Source organism: Emys orbicularis, chromosome 5 (genome assembly GCF_028017835.1).
Source record: "Emys orbicularis isolate rEmyOrb1 chromosome 5, rEmyOrb1.hap1, whole genome shotgun sequence".
NCBI classification, from domain to species: Eukaryota; Metazoa; Chordata; order Testudines; family Emydidae; genus Emys; species Emys orbicularis.
The window spans coordinates 10,661,711-10,682,231 of NC_088687.1; the positions used below are offsets into that span (position 1 = coordinate 10,661,711).

General features: G+C 46.8%; 1 protein-coding gene across 1 annotated transcript in view; it reads right to left on the reverse strand.

Annotated features, from left to right (window-relative positions):
* TEX15 (testis expressed 15, meiosis and synapsis associated) overlaps positions 1–20,083 on the reverse strand; it is a 62,119-nt gene extending 42,036 nt beyond the window's left edge. Inside the window, exons 1-4 of the mRNA XM_065405791.1 lie at positions 19,939–20,083; positions 15,961–16,126; positions 4,419–4,653; positions 2,658–2,804 (exon numbers count right to left, since the gene is read on the reverse strand). Coding sequence (XP_065261863.1) covers positions 2,658–2,804; positions 4,419–4,653; positions 15,961–16,126; positions 19,939–20,083 — 693 coding nt within the window. The remainder of the gene's footprint in view (positions 1–2,657; positions 2,805–4,418; positions 4,654–15,960; positions 16,127–19,938) is intronic.
* Between the last annotated feature and the right edge of the window lie 438 nt (positions 20,084–20,521).

Below are 20,521 nucleotides of genomic sequence, written 5' to 3' on the forward strand. Positions count from 1 at the left end.
TCCTCTTTGGCCACAGACTTTAAAACATATCATCATTAAGTATACGCATTTCCTCATATATATCACAATGATATTAATCACCAGGGTGTCATTTGCTTTCAGAAAAGCCCTCACTCTATACACTTTTCTAATATAGTAATATTGTAAACAATCACTTGATTCAATTGTTTAACACTTGAGGTTCAGCCCGATTGTCTTGATACCCCGGTAAATCTTTGCAATAGATTGTTTGAAAAGTAAAACCCAGACCAAGCTTCTCTCTCCTGGTAGATGTTGCTGCCTTCTCCTCCACTTGTTAGCAAGAAGTTTTTCTCCACTCTCTTATTAGCGAGATGGGTCTGTTTATGTGATACGCATTTACATTCTCATTGTCTTTCAAAGTACTCGGAGGTGTCTAGTGCAGACCTGTTTACCAACACCACTGACACACTTGGTTTAAACACACTTCGGTCATAATTGTAGCATCTCTCTATAATGTTTAATACCCACCGCGTACACACTTCACACAAGAATATTAATGCTCAGTGAATTATTGATTTTCAGACTATAGCTCACAAGGCATATTTTGTACAAAAAGATTATTACAATAGAGTGTAGGGTGGGGTACAGGGGTATTTAGTGTCACACCTCCCCTCTCACAAAGCTGCAGAAGGGTTAACCACTGGCTGACCCAGAGCAGCAAGTTAGAACCCACTGTTCTCCAACTCCTCAATATGTTTAATTATGTCCGAAGTGACCATCCTAAACCCAGATTAAGGGGCACCTTTCCACCTCCTTTAACATCCATACTTCTGCCAGTGGTTGCTTCACATCATCTGGGTCACCCAAGCCACCGAAGAGTTGTCACCCCTGAATGTGTTTACTCAGCTCTTACCACCCTGCTCTCAGTGGAGTTCTGGCCCACAGCTTTCCCAGCTGTGCCAGAGTCTTCATCGCATCAGCAGTTTCTGGACTACAGCACTATCCAGCTATGCCTTAGTTTCCCCCGGTTGCCTTGATGATCCTCTTTACTGCTTACATGTACATACAGACCTTCATTATCTTTGCCTGACAATCAGGCTGATCAGAGAATCAAATACAGATTCCTTTGTCTAGTACAGACCTGTTTATCAACTCCCCCAACATGCCCGGTTTAAACACTTCAGTCATAATTCTAGCATCTATCCTTAACTCTTAATAACTGCCGTGTACATACATCACACAAGAATATTAATGATCAGTGAACTGTTAGTTTTCAAATGATACATCACAGTGCATATTTTGTACAAAGATTATTACAATAGTGCGTAGGGTGTGAAAACAGAGGCACTTCGATGGACAAGCATAAAACTGGCATTTTCTAAATTTTGAATGCTTGACTTTGCAACCCAAATAATGTTTTTAACAGTTTTTTGTAAGTATTGAACTAAGAGTCATGCAGTCACTATTTAAAGCAGTAGTTTTCAACCTGGGTTCCACGGACCCCGGGAGTCCGCAGACTATATTTAAAGGGTCCAGCGAAAGATTGTTGTTACCATAGAAGAGTGGTTTTCAACCTGGACTCTGCAGACTATGCCTAAAATTTCCAAAGGGTTCTGCACCTCCATTTGAAATTTTTTAGGGGTAGGCAAATGAAAAAAGGTTGAAAACCACTGATCTAAAGCCTACAGCCTGCTTACTCTTTGAGCTGAAGTCACTGCCATCAGCAATCAAGCTTTCCATGTTGGGAACTTGAGCTTACAGACATCAAGAGGCAAAAAACAAGGTTTCTTCAGCTTTGCAAAGACCACATCAACATTCAAGCTGTTGACATTTTTTTCCCTAACGTTCCAAAACTACTGAAAAACACCAGTGAAAAACGCCAAACCAATCACAAAGGTTTTATGAAACAACTCACAGAATACATACTACATGATTCACTTTGTAAAGTATATTTACTCCTTAAACACAAAGACGCTCACACTACCCAATGGAAAAGCATAGCATTTTGTAAGCAAAACACAAGAATGGTGTGAGTGCGAGGGGGCACTCACCTCCTGAGCCGTTGAACTAACAACTGTCAGGATGAACAAATCAGGAAGCCCCCACCTAAGACAAATGGAGGTTGTGAACCCACCCAGGAGTCTGGACTGGGGGTGGGGTGCTGAGACAGAGGGACAGAAAGAGAGAGAGAGAGAGAGAGAGAGAGAGAGAGAGAGAGAGAGAGAGAGTGAGAGTGTGTGTGGTGACCAAATTCCTGACATTTCAGATCGCAACAAAAGGGGGCTGGCACACTGAAGGGGTTCTTCGTAGAGACTGTCCCAAGCTGGGGGCATAACACCGATCCTATGGAGCCATGACACAGATCACCACACTTTTTTATACAGGGATTTATTATTTATGTAATCTAATGCGTCAGACCATTCCTAAGAATCTGGAGGTCACGTTTATTGGTATGTTCCTGCTCCGTTGCACTACTCCAGTGACACAAAGCAGGCTGTAAACCCATCTTAACCATCCAGTCAAGCTGACTTTACAGTTACTTTGAGTGGCACAAAGCAGACAGAGTACCAGTGAATCTGGCCCTACCATTTTATTCTCATATTGTGCTTCCAGGGTGGGAACAAGGAAAGATGATCTATACAATTCTATTTAGATCATGTATAAACAAATCAAGTGAAATAAAAGGGTCAACGTACCGATGAGCCAATGGCCTGCAGATCAACTGGATCTTTAAGTGTAGGAGCAATTCTAGACATGTGGCAATCGAAGTTTGGGGTAGGATCCAGAGCAACTTTCTTTTTACCCATAGGAGGCTGAATTTTTTTTACCTTTCCAAAGAGAACCTGTTCAAATAAAGCAAAAAATTTCAACAAGGATGTGCCAAAATCAATCTATTATAGTTTAGGTTAAAGCAAATGTACACTACCCACTTCCAGAGGAAAGCAGGAAAATTAGGAACACAACAAAAGGGAACGGCTTCCAAGAAATAATAACTGTCTAAGGAAATAGAAGTATTAAAAAAATGAAACAGTTTTTAAGGCTTCTGTTGTCAGCATAGCTAGATACTTAGAAATGGTACTACCTGCACACCTGTTCTTATTTTAAATAATCTCCATAACCTCTCCTGTTTACATACTTTGTGGAATGTACAAAATACAAGGGATATATCACTAACAGTGCACCAGTTTCCAAATAACATTGCTTAAATAAGAGGCAAATGACTCATGAGCACCACAAAGCAATTAGCTTGAAAGAGTATTCCCCGGGGTAGAACCTTCAAAAGTGCTTATGTGACCTAGGAACCCAAGTCTCCTTTTCAGAAGCAACTCAGGCACTTAGGAGCCTAACTCCCACTAAAAGTCAATGAGGCTTCTCAGTAACTTTTGAAAAGAGGATTTAGGCTCTGTGACTGAGTGCTGAGAGCCAGCAGCTGACCCAGCACCCTGGTCACTAGACACCAACTAGTTCCCCCAGAGAAGCCCTAATTGAGGAGCAGAAGACTATAATCAGACTGTGGGCTGATGAGCTAAGGAGTTAATTATCTAATCAGTTGAGAAGGTAGTTAAAAAGCCTAAGAAGGAAGCCCAAGGGGAGGACAGAAGACTAGCAAATCCCAGGGGAAGCCAGGTCTCTGGCTGGTGAGACTGCTTCCTCTTCAAGCAGAAAGCTGCGGACAGACTGAGGGTGGAAGGACACTGCAGGCAGACACGCTGCATGGGAACTGTGACGGGGGCAAACGGACGCTGCAGGTGGAAGTGCTGCACAGCGACTGGGTTGGTGTCAGGAGGACACTGCAGGTAGAAGTGTTACATAGAGGCGATGATGGTGGCAGAGGAACACTGCAGGCAGACGTGCTGCACAGGACTGACAGTAGCGGAAGGACATCGCAGGTAGAAGTGTTGCCTGGGGACTCTGACAGTGGCAAAAGGACGCGGAAGGTGGCAGTGCTTCGTGGGGATCGTGACGGTAGCGGAAGGATACGGTAGTTAGAAGTTCTTCATGGGGACTGTGACGGTGGTAACAAATAAAAACTCACTCAGGTGTTGACAATCAAGAGGCGTCCAAGACTGTGTGTGAGGGACCCCAAGGTGGGAGAGGAGCCTGCCCTGTTACCAGGGCCGGCTCCAGGCACCAGCGAAGGAAGCAGGTGCTTGGGGTGGCCAATACAAAGAGGCGGCACTCCGTCCGGTATCGGGGCGGTACCTCTGGGTCTTCGGCGGCGGGTCCCTCAGTCCCTCTCTTCCTCTTCCAAAGTGCCGCTGAAGAGGAAGACAGGGAGTGAAGGATCCGCCGCCGAAGAATGAAGCGGCGCGACTGAGCTGCCGCCGATCGGCTTTTTTTTGGGGGGGGCCGCTTTGGACGGCAGAAAAGCTGGAGCCGGCCCTGCCTGTTACAGGCGCCTAGAGCACTTGTGCACTTTTGAAAATGTTCCCCCTAACTCTGTACATGGCACTTACCTTGAAAACTAGGATGTTTTCTGCACTGATCAATCTGTTTGCATAGTTCAAAGCAACATCAACATGTCTGAATAAATAAACTCCAAGGAGGGGATTTCCCAATTCCTTCATTGCAGACTCGCTGGTATGTATTCCACTCTGGTAAATTTTTGAGACCTCATCCCAAGGCAGCACCAAAAAGCAAAAATGTTCCTCAAGTTCTCTGCCTTGCCTTCCTTCCTCACGCATCTTGGCCCTAGCAATGAAATAAAAAGAGGTTACACACTTTGACAGCTAACACAGCCATCAGGTTTCAAAGACGTGCATAGATAATACAAGTAAATATTATAGATATCCCAGGGTCCTATTGGCCCTGCTTTGCCCTCCCCTTTGGGAGGCTTGGCTCTGTACAGTTCTGCTCACAGCCAAGAGTGACCCTTCTGCCACACTGAAAAGTCCTATTGGTAGATTTTTAGAGTCCTCTGCTGCCAGGATGGTGTCTGCAATGCAAAACCCTGAGGGTGAAGCATGTGAAGGGGAACAAGTGAACAGATCCCAAGGTGCTGAGAAAGGTTACCGAAGTTCAGGGAGCCAGGACAATGATAAGACAGCACTCCTCTGTAGTCACAGTGGCATAATTGGTGACAATGGGAGTCACGCTGATTATCGGGAGGAATTTGACCCGAGATCTTGTTTTAAAGATTTCAAGGGATGAAGAAGCCACCACACCCCTTGGTAAATTTTTCAGTGGTCAATTACCTCAACTGTTACCAAAACTGGCACCCTATTTCCTGTTTGACTTTGCCTAGCATCAGCTTCCAGGTACTGGATTTTTTTTATGCCTTTGCCTGCTAGATTAAAGAGCCCTCTTCTCCTCATGCAGGTACGTACAGACCACAATTAACTCATCTCTTAACCGTCTCTTGGAGAAACTAAACAGACTGTGCTCCTTGAGTCTCTCGCTGTAAATAAACGACACTTGCTGGTAACTTGTTCTTCAAGAGATACCTCTGCACATGGCCATTCGTGGGATTTGGCGCCCCCGGCATCAAGCTCACAGAACCACTACCCAAGCTGTGTCCATGTGGCCTGCATGATCGCTCCCTGGTGAGGCTTAGACTAGACCTCTGAGTCTATATGAAGATGTGCAGCCCCAACTGCCTCAGTTCCTTCTCCTAAACTCGGGAAAAACTTCCTAACTGTAAGAACAGTAGGACAACAGAACCAACTGCTGTGGGAAGGCTGGGCAGCTCCTTCACTGGAGGTTTTCAAAAGGAGGCTGGACAGAGCCCTCTGTCTTGGATGGCTTAGACACAACAAATCCTGCATCTTGGCAGGGGTTTAGACTAGATGACGCTTGTGGTCCCTTCTAACCCTATGGTTCTATGATTCTCAACTGCAGAGTCTCCGAGTGTGACAAGAACTCAGAGGACAAAAGGAGGGAGGGCAAGGGGTGTGAGTGCATCGAGGGGATTCTCAGACAACAACCGTTACCAAAGGAGCCTCTCCTTTGAAAGGGCCTGTGCATTCCCACCTGTTGGAGATGAGCCAGCCACACCATGTAGAACGGACACGGGCCAAGAGGTTCTCCAGTTAAGCAGAGACTGCAGCACTGCCTACCCAAATCTAGCATGTGAACAATAGGCCAGGGCTAATGATTGGTGCTTAGGGAAGCTGTAACACAACGCCAAGTGGCTGCTGCTCTACAAATCTCCCCTATGGACAGGCATAAGCCTGAAAAATGCCATTGAAGTGGCAGGAGCCCATGTGAAATAGGCGCTGATTCCTGTTGCTAAGGGGATTCTGGCTCAATAACAACATATACAAATAGATAAGGTGACCCATTTGTCCAACCTCTGCAAGGAAAGAGTCTGACCTTTACTCTTCTTCCTGTTTCCACAACTACAGTCTATTGCACTTCCAGAAGGGCTCAGTTCTCGCTAAGCAGAAACAGAGTGCTCTTTTCATGTCCATAGTGTGCAGCTAGGTTTCCCAGTGAGGTTTTGAGAAGAAACCCAGGAGGGAGTTGACCTACTTAATGTGGAAATCTGTCACTCCCTTTGGAATGCATTTCAGGTAAGAATGTAGGGATACCTTATCATTACTAGATGACTGGGTACACTGCCAGCAATTCCCTGGCCCTCACAGCCAATACAGTGGGTATGGGGAAGGCGGTTTTATAAAACAGGTAGGTAAACCACACCACACTCCTCCCATAATTCAAAGGAGGTTCCCTCAGTTTTGCTAGCACCAAGCTCAAGTCTCACAGAGGAACAGGCGCTCTCACAGAGGGAAACGCATTGTTAAGGCCTTTAAAGAACTGTGTGGCTGTGGAGTGGAAAACATCACCAGAGGTTTGCACAGGAAAATGGTATGCAGAAATTGCAGCTAAATGGATCTAAAGGGAAGCAGAGGCAGGCGGCTTCCTTGAGGTATAGTAAATAGTCCAGGACAGGAGAAATAGAGGACGACTCTGGAACAATCCCCCTTAGTAGGTGCCAAGGAAGAGAAATCTATTCCATTTCTGATTGTAGTCCTTGTGAGTGGCAGGTTTTCTAGCCTGAAGAAGGATCTCTCATGATCTTGCAAAACAACAACAAAAATCAGAGTCAGTTCAGACTCTATTATTTAGGCATCCAAATGCAGGGTGTCACCCTGATATAATTAAAGCAACAAGCAGGGGCCTGTTAACCAATTCATATATGTTAGGCATAGTATACACCACATTAAGAGGTATTATGTGCATAGTATTAATATAAGTGTCAGGAAGTTATATTAACTTAATGTATTATACTTTGCCACAATTCTGTTCACTTATGCTAAGTATCCCATAACATCTTGCTTTAGCTGAAGTAAGCTTTTGCTTAAGTAGATAGGAAAACTGTCAGGCTAGGGCATATGGGTGTTTTACCATAGCAGCAAAGCAGGGAGTTACTCTCACAGGCCAGTATTGGAATGTCCCAAAGGAAGATGACAAAATATATGGTTAATCTACCTGGCACAAACCTAGGAAATGGCTTTATACCCCTTGGTATCTGCAATGCATGTGCTCAGAAAGAGATGAGAGATATAACCATGGTACCAGAAAAACAAGGTAGAAAGCTGGTTATATCTAGTTTCAGAATACACACACGTACCCTTTTGGTTGTAAACAGGATGGGTATAAAAGTAATAGCTTTAGGAGTGTAACTTCAGAAGAACACCTTCTGTGTAAGGTGAATTTAACAATGCTGCACAAGATGGCTTCTCAGAAACTGGTAGAGTTTGAAACTTTCTTCCTGTACTATACTATTATTGACTTTTAGCAATAAACCTGACTGATATTATTTGGTCTCTTGAATCTATTTTATAATGAACCAAAGTGTAGTCAAGCAATCGACTGTACAATTCATCAAAGCTTTGATCATTCTCATGGCTCTTCTTTGACCCCTCTCCAATTTATAAATATCCTTCTTGAATTGTGGGCACCAGAAATGGACACATTATTCTATCAGTAGTCGCACCAGTGCCAAATACAGAAATAATAGAAGCTCTCTACTCCTACTTGATATTTCTGTTTTTAGGGACCACTTTGCAAACCCGCAGCCACACTCAGCAGCACAACCCGGCCAGGAACCCTCCTGCTGCCTTGCAGTGTATCAGACTCCCAGCCGGCTCCTGATCCAATCCCTGTTCCTGCCCCAGCCTTGATGGAGTACCTGGGTACTGCAGCCCCAGAGATGGCTTCCCTATTCCAGAGCCTTCAGAACCACTTGCCCATCCAGAAGAAGCTTGTCCCACAGCAAGCGGAAACTACTGATGGCAATATGCTGACCTCCTGGCCAGTTGCCTATGAGATAGCCCCTCTCCAGATCAGGGCTGGGGACCACCAATAAACTATGAAATTCAACCCGATCCTTTCATCGCACTTTCAGGTCATATTGGGCCTCCCCTGGCTCTCCCTCCACAACCCAAACATTTCATGGGCAGTGAGGAAGATATGGTTTAATTCTGGATTTTGCCAGCTGCAATGCCGAGGGAAGACCCAGCAGGGAGAAGCTCGAATCTGCACTGGGAAGGTGTCCTACCTGCTCGGTACTACCTCAGCCTCCAAAGAGACTGGTTCATCAATCCCGAACAAGTACAAAGATCTTGCAGATGTGTTCGATAAAATGAAGGCTGATGTCTTATTCCCACACTGATCCTATGTTTGCCCTATAGACCTGCAGCCAGGGGACAAAGATCCTCTTTGGATGCATTTATCCTTCATCAGAACCTGAGCTCAAGGCCCTACGGGATTACCTGGATGAAAATTTGGCTAAAAACTTGATTCAGCCATCCAAATCAACTTCTGGGGTCCCCCATCCTGTTTGTTAAAAAGAAGGACAGGACGCTGTGCCTCTGTGTTGATTATCATCAGGAACAAATAACCTTTTCCACTGATCAACAAGCTCCTAGAACAGGTCAGCGGAGCAAACATCTTCAGCAAGCTCAACCTGCGCAGTGCATACAGCTTGGTCCACATACAGGAGGGCAATGAGTGGAAGATAGCCTTCCACCCCAGGTATGGTCACTATGAGTACCTGGTTATGCCCTTTGGCCTTTCCAATACCCCAGCCACATTCCTGTGTTTTGTGAATGATATCTTCCAGGATATCCTAGACCAATTTGTTTTATCTACCTAAACAACATCCTCATCTTCTTGGAGAACCAGACTCTGTATGACCAGCCTGTCTGACAAGCGCTGGAACACCTCAGGAAAAATGGCCTATATGCAAATTTGAAAATGCAAATTTGACTACACCACCATCTATTTCCTAGGTTATATTATCTCACCAGACAGGATCAGCATGGATCCGTAGAAAGTCACTGCCACTGTGGACTGGGCCCCGCCAAGGACTGTCCGTGACATCCAGTGCTTCCTGGGATTTCCAAATTTCGCCTGGGGTTCATCAAGGAATTCTCCTGAGTAGTGGCCCCAATTACCCCAACTCCTCCGTAAGAATTATGCCTTTATCTGGACAATGGAGATCCACTAGGCTTTCAAGCAACTGAAAAAGACCTTCACCTCTGCACCTATATTGAGGCATCCGAATCCATCCAAGCTCTTCGTTGTCCGCAGATGTTTCCAATTATGCCATGGGGGCAGCACTATCGCAACCGCAGGGGTCACCAACCATTCTCCATCCAGGCTCATTCTACTCCAGAAACCTAAGTCCTATGGAGTGGAGCTATTGAAGCTGTGACAAAGAGCTGCTGGCCATCAAGGCCGCCTTTGAGGAATGGCATTACCATTTGGAGGATGTGCGTTTTCCTGTTCAAGTATTCACTGACCACAAAAAAAAAAAAATCTTAATGCGCCTGCGATCTAGGAAGGCCCTCAACCCGCGCCACATCTGATGGTCTGTGTTTTTTTTCACGCTTTGAGTTTACGCTGCTTTATTGACCTGGAGGTCAGAATGGCAAACCCAACATACTCTCCTGCAAGGGGGAGTACCTTGATGGCAAAAAAGGACCATCAGAACCTTCCACCATGCTGAAGCCCCACCATTTCATCAACATATTAGTGAACAGGGATGTTAGCCCTTATAAAATTCTCCCTGCCAAGTGACCAATTGGTGACTAAACAGACATCGCCCAATGCTGAGCCTGACCCAGGTTTCTCGGTCAAGAATGGGGTACTTCTGTTTCACAGGCATGTTAATGCCCCAAAGGCCCACCTTGTATTGCAATCCTCTGACTATGCCACAACTCACTTCTGGCCAACCATTTTGGACACTGGAAGACCATGACACTGATCATGTGCCATTTCTGGTGGTCCAGACTGCACGCCTCTGTGAGGTGATACATCGACTCATGCAAAGTAAGCTGCTGCATGAAGGTCCCCCATACTAAGGCCGTGGTCCCACCACCTACTCCTTCCTGACCCTGGGACTCTCTATCAATGGATTTTATTGTAGAATTCCCTAACTCTAAGAACCACATTGCCATATTAGTGGTCGTAGACTTCCTCTCCAAGATGTCCCACTTCGTGCCCTGTCACAAGATTCCCACTGCACAGGTCACAGGCTGTCTATTTTTTTTTTTAACCATGTTTTCAAGCTTCCTGGGTTACCTCGTGTGACGGTGAGGGACTCACCCCTGCGGTGCCTCCTGCTGGTCATCTCAGGGAATTAGCGTTTCCAGCCTCCAGAGCGCCCTCTGCAGGCCGGTGTCCAGCTGCCGCTGGCACCCGTGTCCTTCCCAGGACCCAGTGCCCCTTGTCTTTGGGGTGCTGCCCCCTGGCAATACCCCTGCAGTCTCAGGGTCTCCCCACCCAGGGGAACCCCCAACCCTCTATCCCCACCTTGCCTCAGTCGTGGGCTACTGCCAGTCACCATCTAGCCCCCTTTCACTGGGGCCGACTGCAGTCTGTATAAGCCAGTCATCATAGGCAAGGGAGGTTTTGACCTGCTGCCTTTCCCTGCAACCCAGTACCTCCAGGGGCCTTGTACAAGGCCCTGCAGCTGGGGAGTTGCTGGCTCAGAGCTCCCCAACTCCTCTGGCCTTTCCCCAGCCCTGCTTCACTCCAGTACCCTTTAGCACTCAGGCAACTAGGTCCATCTCCCTCCTCAGCTAGAGGGAGACCTCTTATAAGGGCCAGCTGGGCCCTCATTAAGTCAGCTACAGCTGTGGCTGCTTCCCAATCAGCCCAGCTTTCAGAGCTGCATCCCTTTCCAGGGCTGGTGTTACCACTGCAGCCCTCCCCAGGGCTGCTTGTACCCTGCCAGGGCCGGAGCGGGGTGATCACCCCGCTACACCTCCTAATAGCACATGAGACTGCGGACCACAGTTCCTGCCAAAAGTGGGAGATGAACTCTTCTGCCTCTTAAATGTTGACCTATGTCTCTCCACTGCCTATCATCCCCAAATGGATGGGCAGTCGGAATGAGTAAATTAAGTTTTAGAGTAGTACCTGTGGTGTTTTATCAAATTCCACCAGGATGACTGGGTCCAACTTCTATCCTTTGCAGAGTTCACCTACAAAAACTCAGAGCCTAAGTCCACTCAGCGGAGTCCCTTTTTCTCCAACTACCATCTCCATTCCTGGTTCTACCCATCCCTCCCCTTAACTTCCCACGTTCCTGCTGCCTCTGACCTGGTTGACCACCACCATCATGTTCAGGAGAAGCTAAGAGCCCAGCTGGACACTGCCAAGGCAGACTACAAGCAATTTGCTGACCACCACCGCCAGGCTAACCCTCCCATCGCCATTGGAGACAAAACACCTGGACACCTCCCTTCCCTCCTGCAAACTTGACTATCGATACTTTGCTCCCTTCCTCGTCACCCAGAAAATTAACCCAGTCACTTTCCACCATTAGCTAACCCCCATGATGTGAGTACACCCTGTGTTCCATGTCTCCCTACTGAAAATACCCCCCCCCCCCAACTCTCTGCTGGGACAAAAACAGGCCCCTCCTTCTCCAGTAACTTCCACTTGTAACAAGCTGTCAGGGTCCCAGAAGCAGGACAGGCCAGGGGTGTGGGTAAGGGGTAATGAGTGCATTGGATGGGGTAGCCATGGGTGATGATCTCTAACATCTGTCTGTCTGACATCATGTCAGACCACATCCAGCGGAACGGGGCAAAGTGGCTGCATCTGATGTGGCTCCTGATGCTTCATCAAGTGACAAAGACAAGAGGTCCTTTGGTGGTGGTACAGGACGTTGGTGTTGCTCTACCCCTGGCACTCCGGCAGAGGTGGTCTGGCCAGTGACACCAATGGTGAGAGTAACCTCTTTCCTTTCTTGAGTGTGGTGGAGACCTGCTTCTCGATGCAGGATGGAGGACGCCAGTACACCCAATAAGGCCAGGGTGGCATGTTGTAGGAATATAGCTGGCTCGTTTGATAGTGGTCAGTCCAGTGCCATTCCAGACAAGCTGGCAATGGCAGAGCCCTGTAGGGCACATGGACAGGTCCCTCTATGTAGTTGACCACTGCCTAAAGAGAGAAGACATGAATTTATACCCCAGTGGCAGTGAGGTGGAAGACCTCATCTGTGGGCAGCACCAAGGGATTTAGTGCTCTTGGTCCCGGGGTCTGTACTAGAACCTGTAGGTGCTTCAGCGTTGACGATTGCCCTGGTTTTCCCAGAAGCACATCCTCCAAAGTAGGTGTCAATGTCAAGAGGTATGTCACTGGAGCTGGAGTCAGAGGAGTCTGTGTGCCATAGGCTGTTCCTTATCACCAGCCCTCAACATCATGCAGAGCTTGGTGGATTTCTCTCTAGAGGCTTTATGATGTCTGTCCTTATGGGAGGACTGAGCTCCACCTCCGTACTCAGAGCAGCATTCTCAGTGCTGGACTTCAGTACAGAGGTCTCAGTGCCAGCTTCGGTGCAGATGATGCTGGGGTTGGTTTTGGTGCTGGGGGTGCCAATGCCAGATCCTAGTTTCGGTACGGCCTTGTCTGCACTGGTTTTCAGTGTCTCTTGTTTGCTAGACAGGGAACTGGATGAGGCTGGCTTGTCCACGAGCAGGACTCCGGAGCTTGTGTCCTCAGGGTCTGTTGAGATCTTCATGGATAGCTCTAGGAGATGGAGCTTTAGACTCGTGTGTTAGGTATCTCACATACTTGTGGAGAATGACTGGCACACCGAAAAGGTGCTCAGTAGATGAGTCTCTCCTAAACAAAAGAGACACCTGCTGTTTCCATCTTTCAGGGAAATTAGTCCATCACATGATGGACAAGGCTTGAAGCCGACAGGTTTAGAGCCTGTCAAGCTACGTAGCCATCTGTAGGTGTTTCTAACCATCAATTCTCAATCCAGATGGGTCAACATACACTGTGGAGGGTGTATGTCAATTCAGAAGAGTTCTAAAGGTTTGTAGGACATTTAGCCAATGCTAAGAAACAGCAGGTGGGACCTGCAGCAGGTTCCATTCACTGCCAGAGGCAGAAAAGGGGAACTGAGAGAGGGTAACAGGTGTTCTGCCCTTGTACAGGAGCATGAAGTTGCATAAGGCACGCGTGCAGCCTTGACGGACACATTTAGTCTGACAAACTCCAGTCTTGCACACGAGGTAAACATGCAGCTAGTGGCATCCACAATGGCACATGTTTGAAGAACCAACAACCAGAATTGCTAAAGGGCCTGGTCTTTTCCAGATAAAAGCAGTGCACCTTCTTTACATCTAGGGTAGAGAGGCAAGTTGCCCCGGGAGGAAATGGGATCTGGAAAACAACATGGGCAGAGAAATGCATTGAGATAGGTGGAAATCTGAAAGCACCTTAGGCATGAAGCCTCGATGTGGCCTCGTGGTGACTTTGTCCTTGTGGAGCAACTGTAAGGTGGAGTACCCATCCAAGCACTGAGCTCACTATCCCTCCTAGCAGATGTAACAGCTGCCAGGAAGGATATTTTTGATCAATACCCGCTCAAGAAAGGCATGTCAGCGCAAGATTAAAGTCCTATTAAGACATGGGCTCCTTAATGGGGGTGGGGGTAGGGGACGAACACATTTACCAAACCCTTAAGGAACCAGCACACTGTAGGGTGAGACAAGATGGGTTTGTCCTTAACTGAACTGTGATACTGCCTCTGGGTCTGCATCACTTACTGTGGGGAAGAATCAAATCAACAGACCCTCTGGATTCGTTTTTGAAGGGGTCAAAGGTACCCAGAAGCAGATTGGAGAAGTCGGTACAGGCACAGAGTCAAGCAGCTGAAAACATGCAGTGAAGCAGGTCTCGCCCAGACATACAAGGCACTGGAATTGGGTGCTGGTGTCTGGTATAATCAGTGGGCAGGAGGCACATCTCCAAAGCCTTTAGGGGGCTTGGGACCAGACATGGTCCAGGTGGGGGGCCAAAAACTCCTGGTACAAGAGCAAGCTAGGCACAACACGTTCTGTGCTATGCCACACAAACTAACTACAAGAAAACTCTGATGACGACAAGCTAGATGAAGGCAAGCGGTAGCTGAGACATGAAGGCAAGTTCCACTCTGAAGCACTGGCACAGGTGCTCAGGCAGATGTAGGGGGCGCAAACCCTTAGAGTAGGACAATGACGTCCCTCTCATATGAGAGCCTCACACACACCCCAACACATGCAGCTTTTCAAAGCTCCGGGGAGCCAGGCAGAGAGGCCTGTGAAGAACCACCAACTACCACCCCCAACATCCACAACTGCTAGCATGGGGAGAGGAGCCCGATAAAGGGGCACATGGAGACGGGTAGAAGAGTGGCGGAGTTCCAGTTGCAGGGCATGGTGTGTGGCATAGGGCACTGCGGTAATGGTAAGGCACGTGCTTGGGGGTGGAGGAGGAGAAGGCACACACTGTTAGGTGGCCTAACTTTTCATTTCCTTGCTTTTATGGGTTTGCATCAGTTATGCTGTGTTTGTAATAAATAGCTTCACAAAGCTTTTTGTTCGTTAATATAATAAACTTTTCATCATCAGAATGGTGCCTTTCTAATGCTTCTGACTTGTAAGCACCCAACCACGATAGTGGATCTAGAACTGTTTAGCACGTACGTGTGTGTGATAGCAGTGCTGAAATGTATGAGCGTCATAAACCAAAGAAATGTCTCACCCCCTTCCAACTTGTGTTAATAAATAATAATATCCAAGGTAATCACAGATGTGCTGCAAAGCGGTTTTCCATCCCCAGTAATTCCCTAGGAGACCTGCCCTCCCTCAGGGCTGATCTCATCCTCACCTCCAGCCAGTGAACAGAAGTCTCACATGTGGATAGACCAATTTACCTGATCAAGTAACAGGAAAAAACTGGAAACTTCTACTCAGTTATGGATATGTGCTTTGCCCTATCATAGATGATATTTTGTAGATTTAATTCTATTTTATATGCTTTTAAATGTTTGGCATGAAACTACAAAAACCAAGGACATTATTAATGAATAGTCACATCGCATAACTTGCCTATGCTGTTCAAAGATTAAGGAGATGGGCTGCAGCGGAGGGAAAACTGTCACAGCCAGTTATGGCTCCCTGATCCTCTACCTGGCACAGGTTAATGAAGTCTGGGGTCTGCTCTTATTTGCAACTGTTGATGGATGGTGCCCAAGGGACTGTCTGCAGATAGCCAGGGGGCAGTGCACGTCGGTCGCACCATCTCTCCATTCCTTTGTACCAACATGCTCCCTGTGCCTGGAGCTGCCAGGAAGATTACAGTTCTAGGTCTGCCAGCAGCACCCGTAGGAATCATCAGGAGTGGGAGACAAGGCCAGACTCTGCAAAGGGAATGTAGCAGGACAGAGAACCTGGCTCACAGTCTCCTGAAGATCTTGTAAATAAAGAACATGTAGATAGATAAAGAAAGGAGGCAGGAAAAGCGGGGATGAGATTTAAAACAAAATAAAGTAATGGAAGTCGTATTACGCAGCAAGCAAATGCCCAGAATGCCCAGAAGGACACTTTGTAAAGTGAGCACCATGGTAGCGCTGGCATCCCTGACTTGCCATTGGAAGAAGCTGGTCTCGCAATGGAAAGAAATGATGAATGAATATTAAGAGCAAAGGGATATGTCATGAAAAGTCACCATGGTGAATTCACTGCCATTCGTTTTGCAATAACCTACCTCTTTGCAGCAAATTTTTTTTCCAGATCTTCATTGTGTACCAGTTTTATCTCACCAAACTGCCATGAAGACTGCAGGTCACATCCTGTGTTGAGACGAGACTGGCTCAGAGTATGGCTGATGCTGCTATACTCCCTCTGATTAGTGTAGCAGGGTGTTAAAGAAACTAGAAACACAACAAAGGAAATGGTGAATATATGATGGATTTTCCAATACCCTTTGCAGACGGACATAAGTAGATTTCATTGATAGCAAATTCACTACGGCCTGGTCTACACTAGGAAATTAGGTCAGTATAACTATGTCGCTCAGAGGTGTGAAAAATCCACACCCCTCACCAATGCAATTAAACGAACCTAACCACGGTATAGACAGCACTAGGTTGATGACAGAATTCTTCTGTCGACCTGGCTACTGCCTCCCGGTGAGATGGATTACCCCTCCCGTTCGGCACAGGGAGTGTCTTCACAGAAGCACTACAGCTGTAGTGGTTTATGTGTAGACAAGCCCTAAGTCTGTTAAATTAATTATGGCAAACATTAACCAAGGGCGAGGCAGCGTGGCACAGTGGATACGTTAAAACAATGTGCCTTTGCTGTCTGTTCTGAGACCATTTGTCATGCTAATTACTTTGCCCAAGGATCTTGGCTCAGCGGCTGAGAAAGTTGTGTCTCGTATGTCTCACATAACGGTACAGTTCATTGCTCTTAAGGAAGGTTTCTGTTGTAAGAGATGGTGCTCATAGAGAGGAAAGAGAATCTCTCAGGTAGCTAGGATCAATCCCATGGAAGGTTTAGAATATCAGCATTAAGTGTATGGTCCATGTTCAACAGAAAGCCAGCACAGAGAGCAGAGCAATGGGCTGACACATCCATGGTGTCCTAGGTAGGCAGGGATCTGCATTCTGTACCAACAGGACCATGTTCAGGGTTGGCAGCTCCACTCTTAGGTGCAGTGAGTTGCAATAATCCGGCTGCACTGTGGGATGGCTGTGGCCAAGTCCACAGCTGCTAGGAAGGGGAGCAGCCCCTGGCCAGTCTCCCCAGGAAGAGGATGATTTCAAAGGTATGGTAATTTGGGCACTCAGTAGGAGCGAGGATCTACCATGCCAAGCAGGACAAATTATAGTCGGCAACTGCAGGTCTGACCCTTCTGAAGGGTGAAGCTGTGGGCCAGAGAAAGGGTCTGGGTGCCAAACGTTTGACACCCCAGTACAGGAGAATTCAATACCGGTTTGAGGGATTACAGAAAAATCAACTAGAGGGTACAAGTGAGGAGACTCTTGAGTAAATATATAAGCAAAGAACATACACAAAGTTTTCCTTTACACGACAGACTAGGGAGGCTTGGGGACTTGTTATTCCCACTTCTCCTTTCACCTTGAGTCTTCGGCTTTCTCCCTTCCTCCTGACTACTGGGAGGGAGGAGGACTCCTTTCTCTTCCTCTCCCACAGCTCCTCAGAACTCTCCATGTGAGGGAGACCTGGTGGCATCTACAGAGCCAAGTCTGCTTGCTCCCCACACTGCTTGGTAGAGTGAGTGAGGAGTGCACCTTGGATTGGAGCTCCACTGGATTGAACTAAATTCAGGCAAAGGGGGAGGACAACTGAATAATGCACAATGTGACAAATTGAACTATATGACTGGCAGGCCAACAAGAGCCTGACAGGAGGCTACACACAGCTCACTCACCATAGCCATCTTGAAATGTGTTAACTGTCATAACTAGCTAAAATTAAACCTTTCTACACAATACAAACAAACAACACAATACCAAATACACAAAGCCCCCACAAGAAATGGTTCTACACTCCTGGTCCAATGGCAGGCAGAGAAAATAACTGAGGGGGGTGTGGTCATGCCTTCGTCCATGGTCCATGACCCTGTGGGTACGTTTCAGGCCAATGGTTCTAAGTCACCACTTTGTAGGACCTGACTTCAACAGAAAGCATCTCCTCTATTTCAGAAACTGACAAACTCTCTCTTTAACTCCATGTATTGGTGCTCATATGTAACAGAACATATGACATTTGAGAAGGGTTTTCTGGATGTGTTAGCAAAACTGGACAAAACTAAAAAAATATATTTTAAATTCAAGATATTCATTATAGTCTGTATCCATAAAATCATAGAAGATTAGGGTTGGAAGAGATCTCAGGGGGTAATCTAGTCCAATCCCCTGCTCAAAGCAGGAGCAACTAAATCATCCCAGCCAGGGCTTTGTCAAGCCGGGCCTTAAAAACCTCTAAGGATGGAGATTCCATCACCTCTCTAGGTAACTCATTCCAGTGCTTCACCACCCTCCTAGTGAAATAGTGTTTCCTAATATCCAACCTAAACCTCCCCCACTGCAACTTGAGACCATTGCTCCTTGTTCTGTCATCTGCTACCACTGAGAACAGCCTAGCTCCATCCTCTTTGGAACCCTCCTTCAGATAGTTGAAGGCTGCTATCAAATCCCACTTCCCTCTTCTCTTCTGCAGACTAAATTAGCCCAGTTCCCTCAGCCTCTCCTCATAAGCCCCCATATCTACAGAGCCAGTTATCTCATCATAGAAGGCAATCAAGTTGGTCAGGCATGACTTGCCCTTGGTGAATCCATGTTGACTGTTCCTGATCACCTTCCTCTCTTCCAAATGCTTCAAAATGGATTACTTGAGGACCTGCTCCATGATTTTCCCGGGGCCTGAGGTAAGGCTGACCGGTCTGTAGTTCACCCGATTCTCTTCTTCCCTTTTTTAAAGATGGACACTATATTTGCTTTTTTCCAATCATCCAGGACCTCCCCTGATTGCCACGAGTTTTCAAAGATAATGGCCAATGGCTTTGCAATCACATCAGCCAACTCCCTCAGCACCCTCAGATGCATTCCATCTGGCCCCATGGTCTTGTGCATGTCCAGCTTTTCTAAATAGTCCTTAACCTGTTCTTTCACCACTGAAGGCTGCTCACCTCCTCCCCATATTGTGCTGCCCAGTGCAGCAATCTGGGAGATGACCTTGTCTGTGAAGACTGAGGAAAAATAGCATTGAGTACTTCAGCTTTTTCCATATCATATGTCACTAGGTTGCCTCCCCCATTCAGTCAGGGTCTCACACTTTCCCTGATGTTTTTCTCGTTGCTAACATACCTGTAGAAACCCTTCTTGTTACCCTTCACATCCCTTGCTAGCTGCAACTCCAATTGTGCTTTGGCCTTCCTGATTACACCCCTGCATGCTCGAGCAATATTTTTATATTCCTCCCTAGTCATCTGTACATGTTTCCACTTCTTGTAAGCTTCCTTTCTGTGTTTAAGCTCACCGAAGATTTCACTGTTAAGCCAAGCTGGTCACCTGCCATATTTGCTGTTCTTTCTACATATCGGGATGGTTTGTTCCTGCGCCCTCAATAAGGCTTCTTTAAAATACAGCCAGCTCTCCTGGACTCCTTTCCCCCTTATATTAGCCTCCCAGGGGATCCTGCCCAGCAGTTCCTTGAGGGAGTCAAAGTCTGTTTTTCTGAAGTCCAGGGTCTGTATTCTGCTGCTCTCCTTTCTTCTTTTTGTCAGGATCCTGAACTCGACCATCTCATGGTCACTGCTGCCCAGGTTGCCACCCACTTCCCCTACCAATTCTTCCTGGTTTGTGAGCAGCAGGTCAAGAGGAGCACGGCCCCTAGTTGGTTCCTCCAGCTGTTGCACCAGGAAGTTGGCCCCAACACCCTCCAAAAATTTCCTGGATTGTCTGTGCACCGCTGTATTGCCCAGCAGATGTCAGGGTGATTGAAGTAACACGCAGGTTTTTCTGAGCTTTAATCAACTCGGTTCACAATATCTGGTAGGTGCTAAATATGAAACAAGTCAGTTGATTTCAAGGCTTGAGGTTTTACCATTTATTGATTGAGCTTTAGAATAACACACATCACTTACACACGGTTATGCACAATTTTCACTTGACAAAAATGCTCCGTTTTGATTTTTGTTACCAGTTTACCGTACCTTTATCAGCAGTCCTCCTTATTTTAGGGATGGTAAATTTTTTCAAAGGGTTTGCTTCTGCACCAACAGCTGTCACGTATGGTGGCTTCTCATTTGATCTTATTTTTTTCTGCACTTTAACTCTATTAGTTTCTTCCATTTCCATCCTGACACCAGCCTAAAACAGGAATGAAAGCCATAAGTAACCACCTAAGAAACAGTCCATTGGTATTTCTGCTTTTCTGCTCAACTCTATCCATGTTGCCATCTCATCCTCCCAGCTGCACTGTGTGCTCAGAGAGGCATCAAACTGTACCTGCTTAGCAGCCAACTAGGGTATCACTTCCTATCCAGAAGTCCCTAACTTTACTAAGTTCCTCCAATGATACATCTTCATGCTCTGTAGGAAATAGAGGACCAAGAACTGTACAAGTTTAATTCATCTCCACGTCGCTGTTCCCCACCCCATTTGTCTGTCCTGACATCCTGCCTGTCATGTTGTAAATTATAACATCTCTGGGGCAAGAACTCTCTTCTTTCTTACATGTTTGTACAGCACCTAGCACACTGAGACCCTAATTCTCTAAAGGAATACCTAGGTACT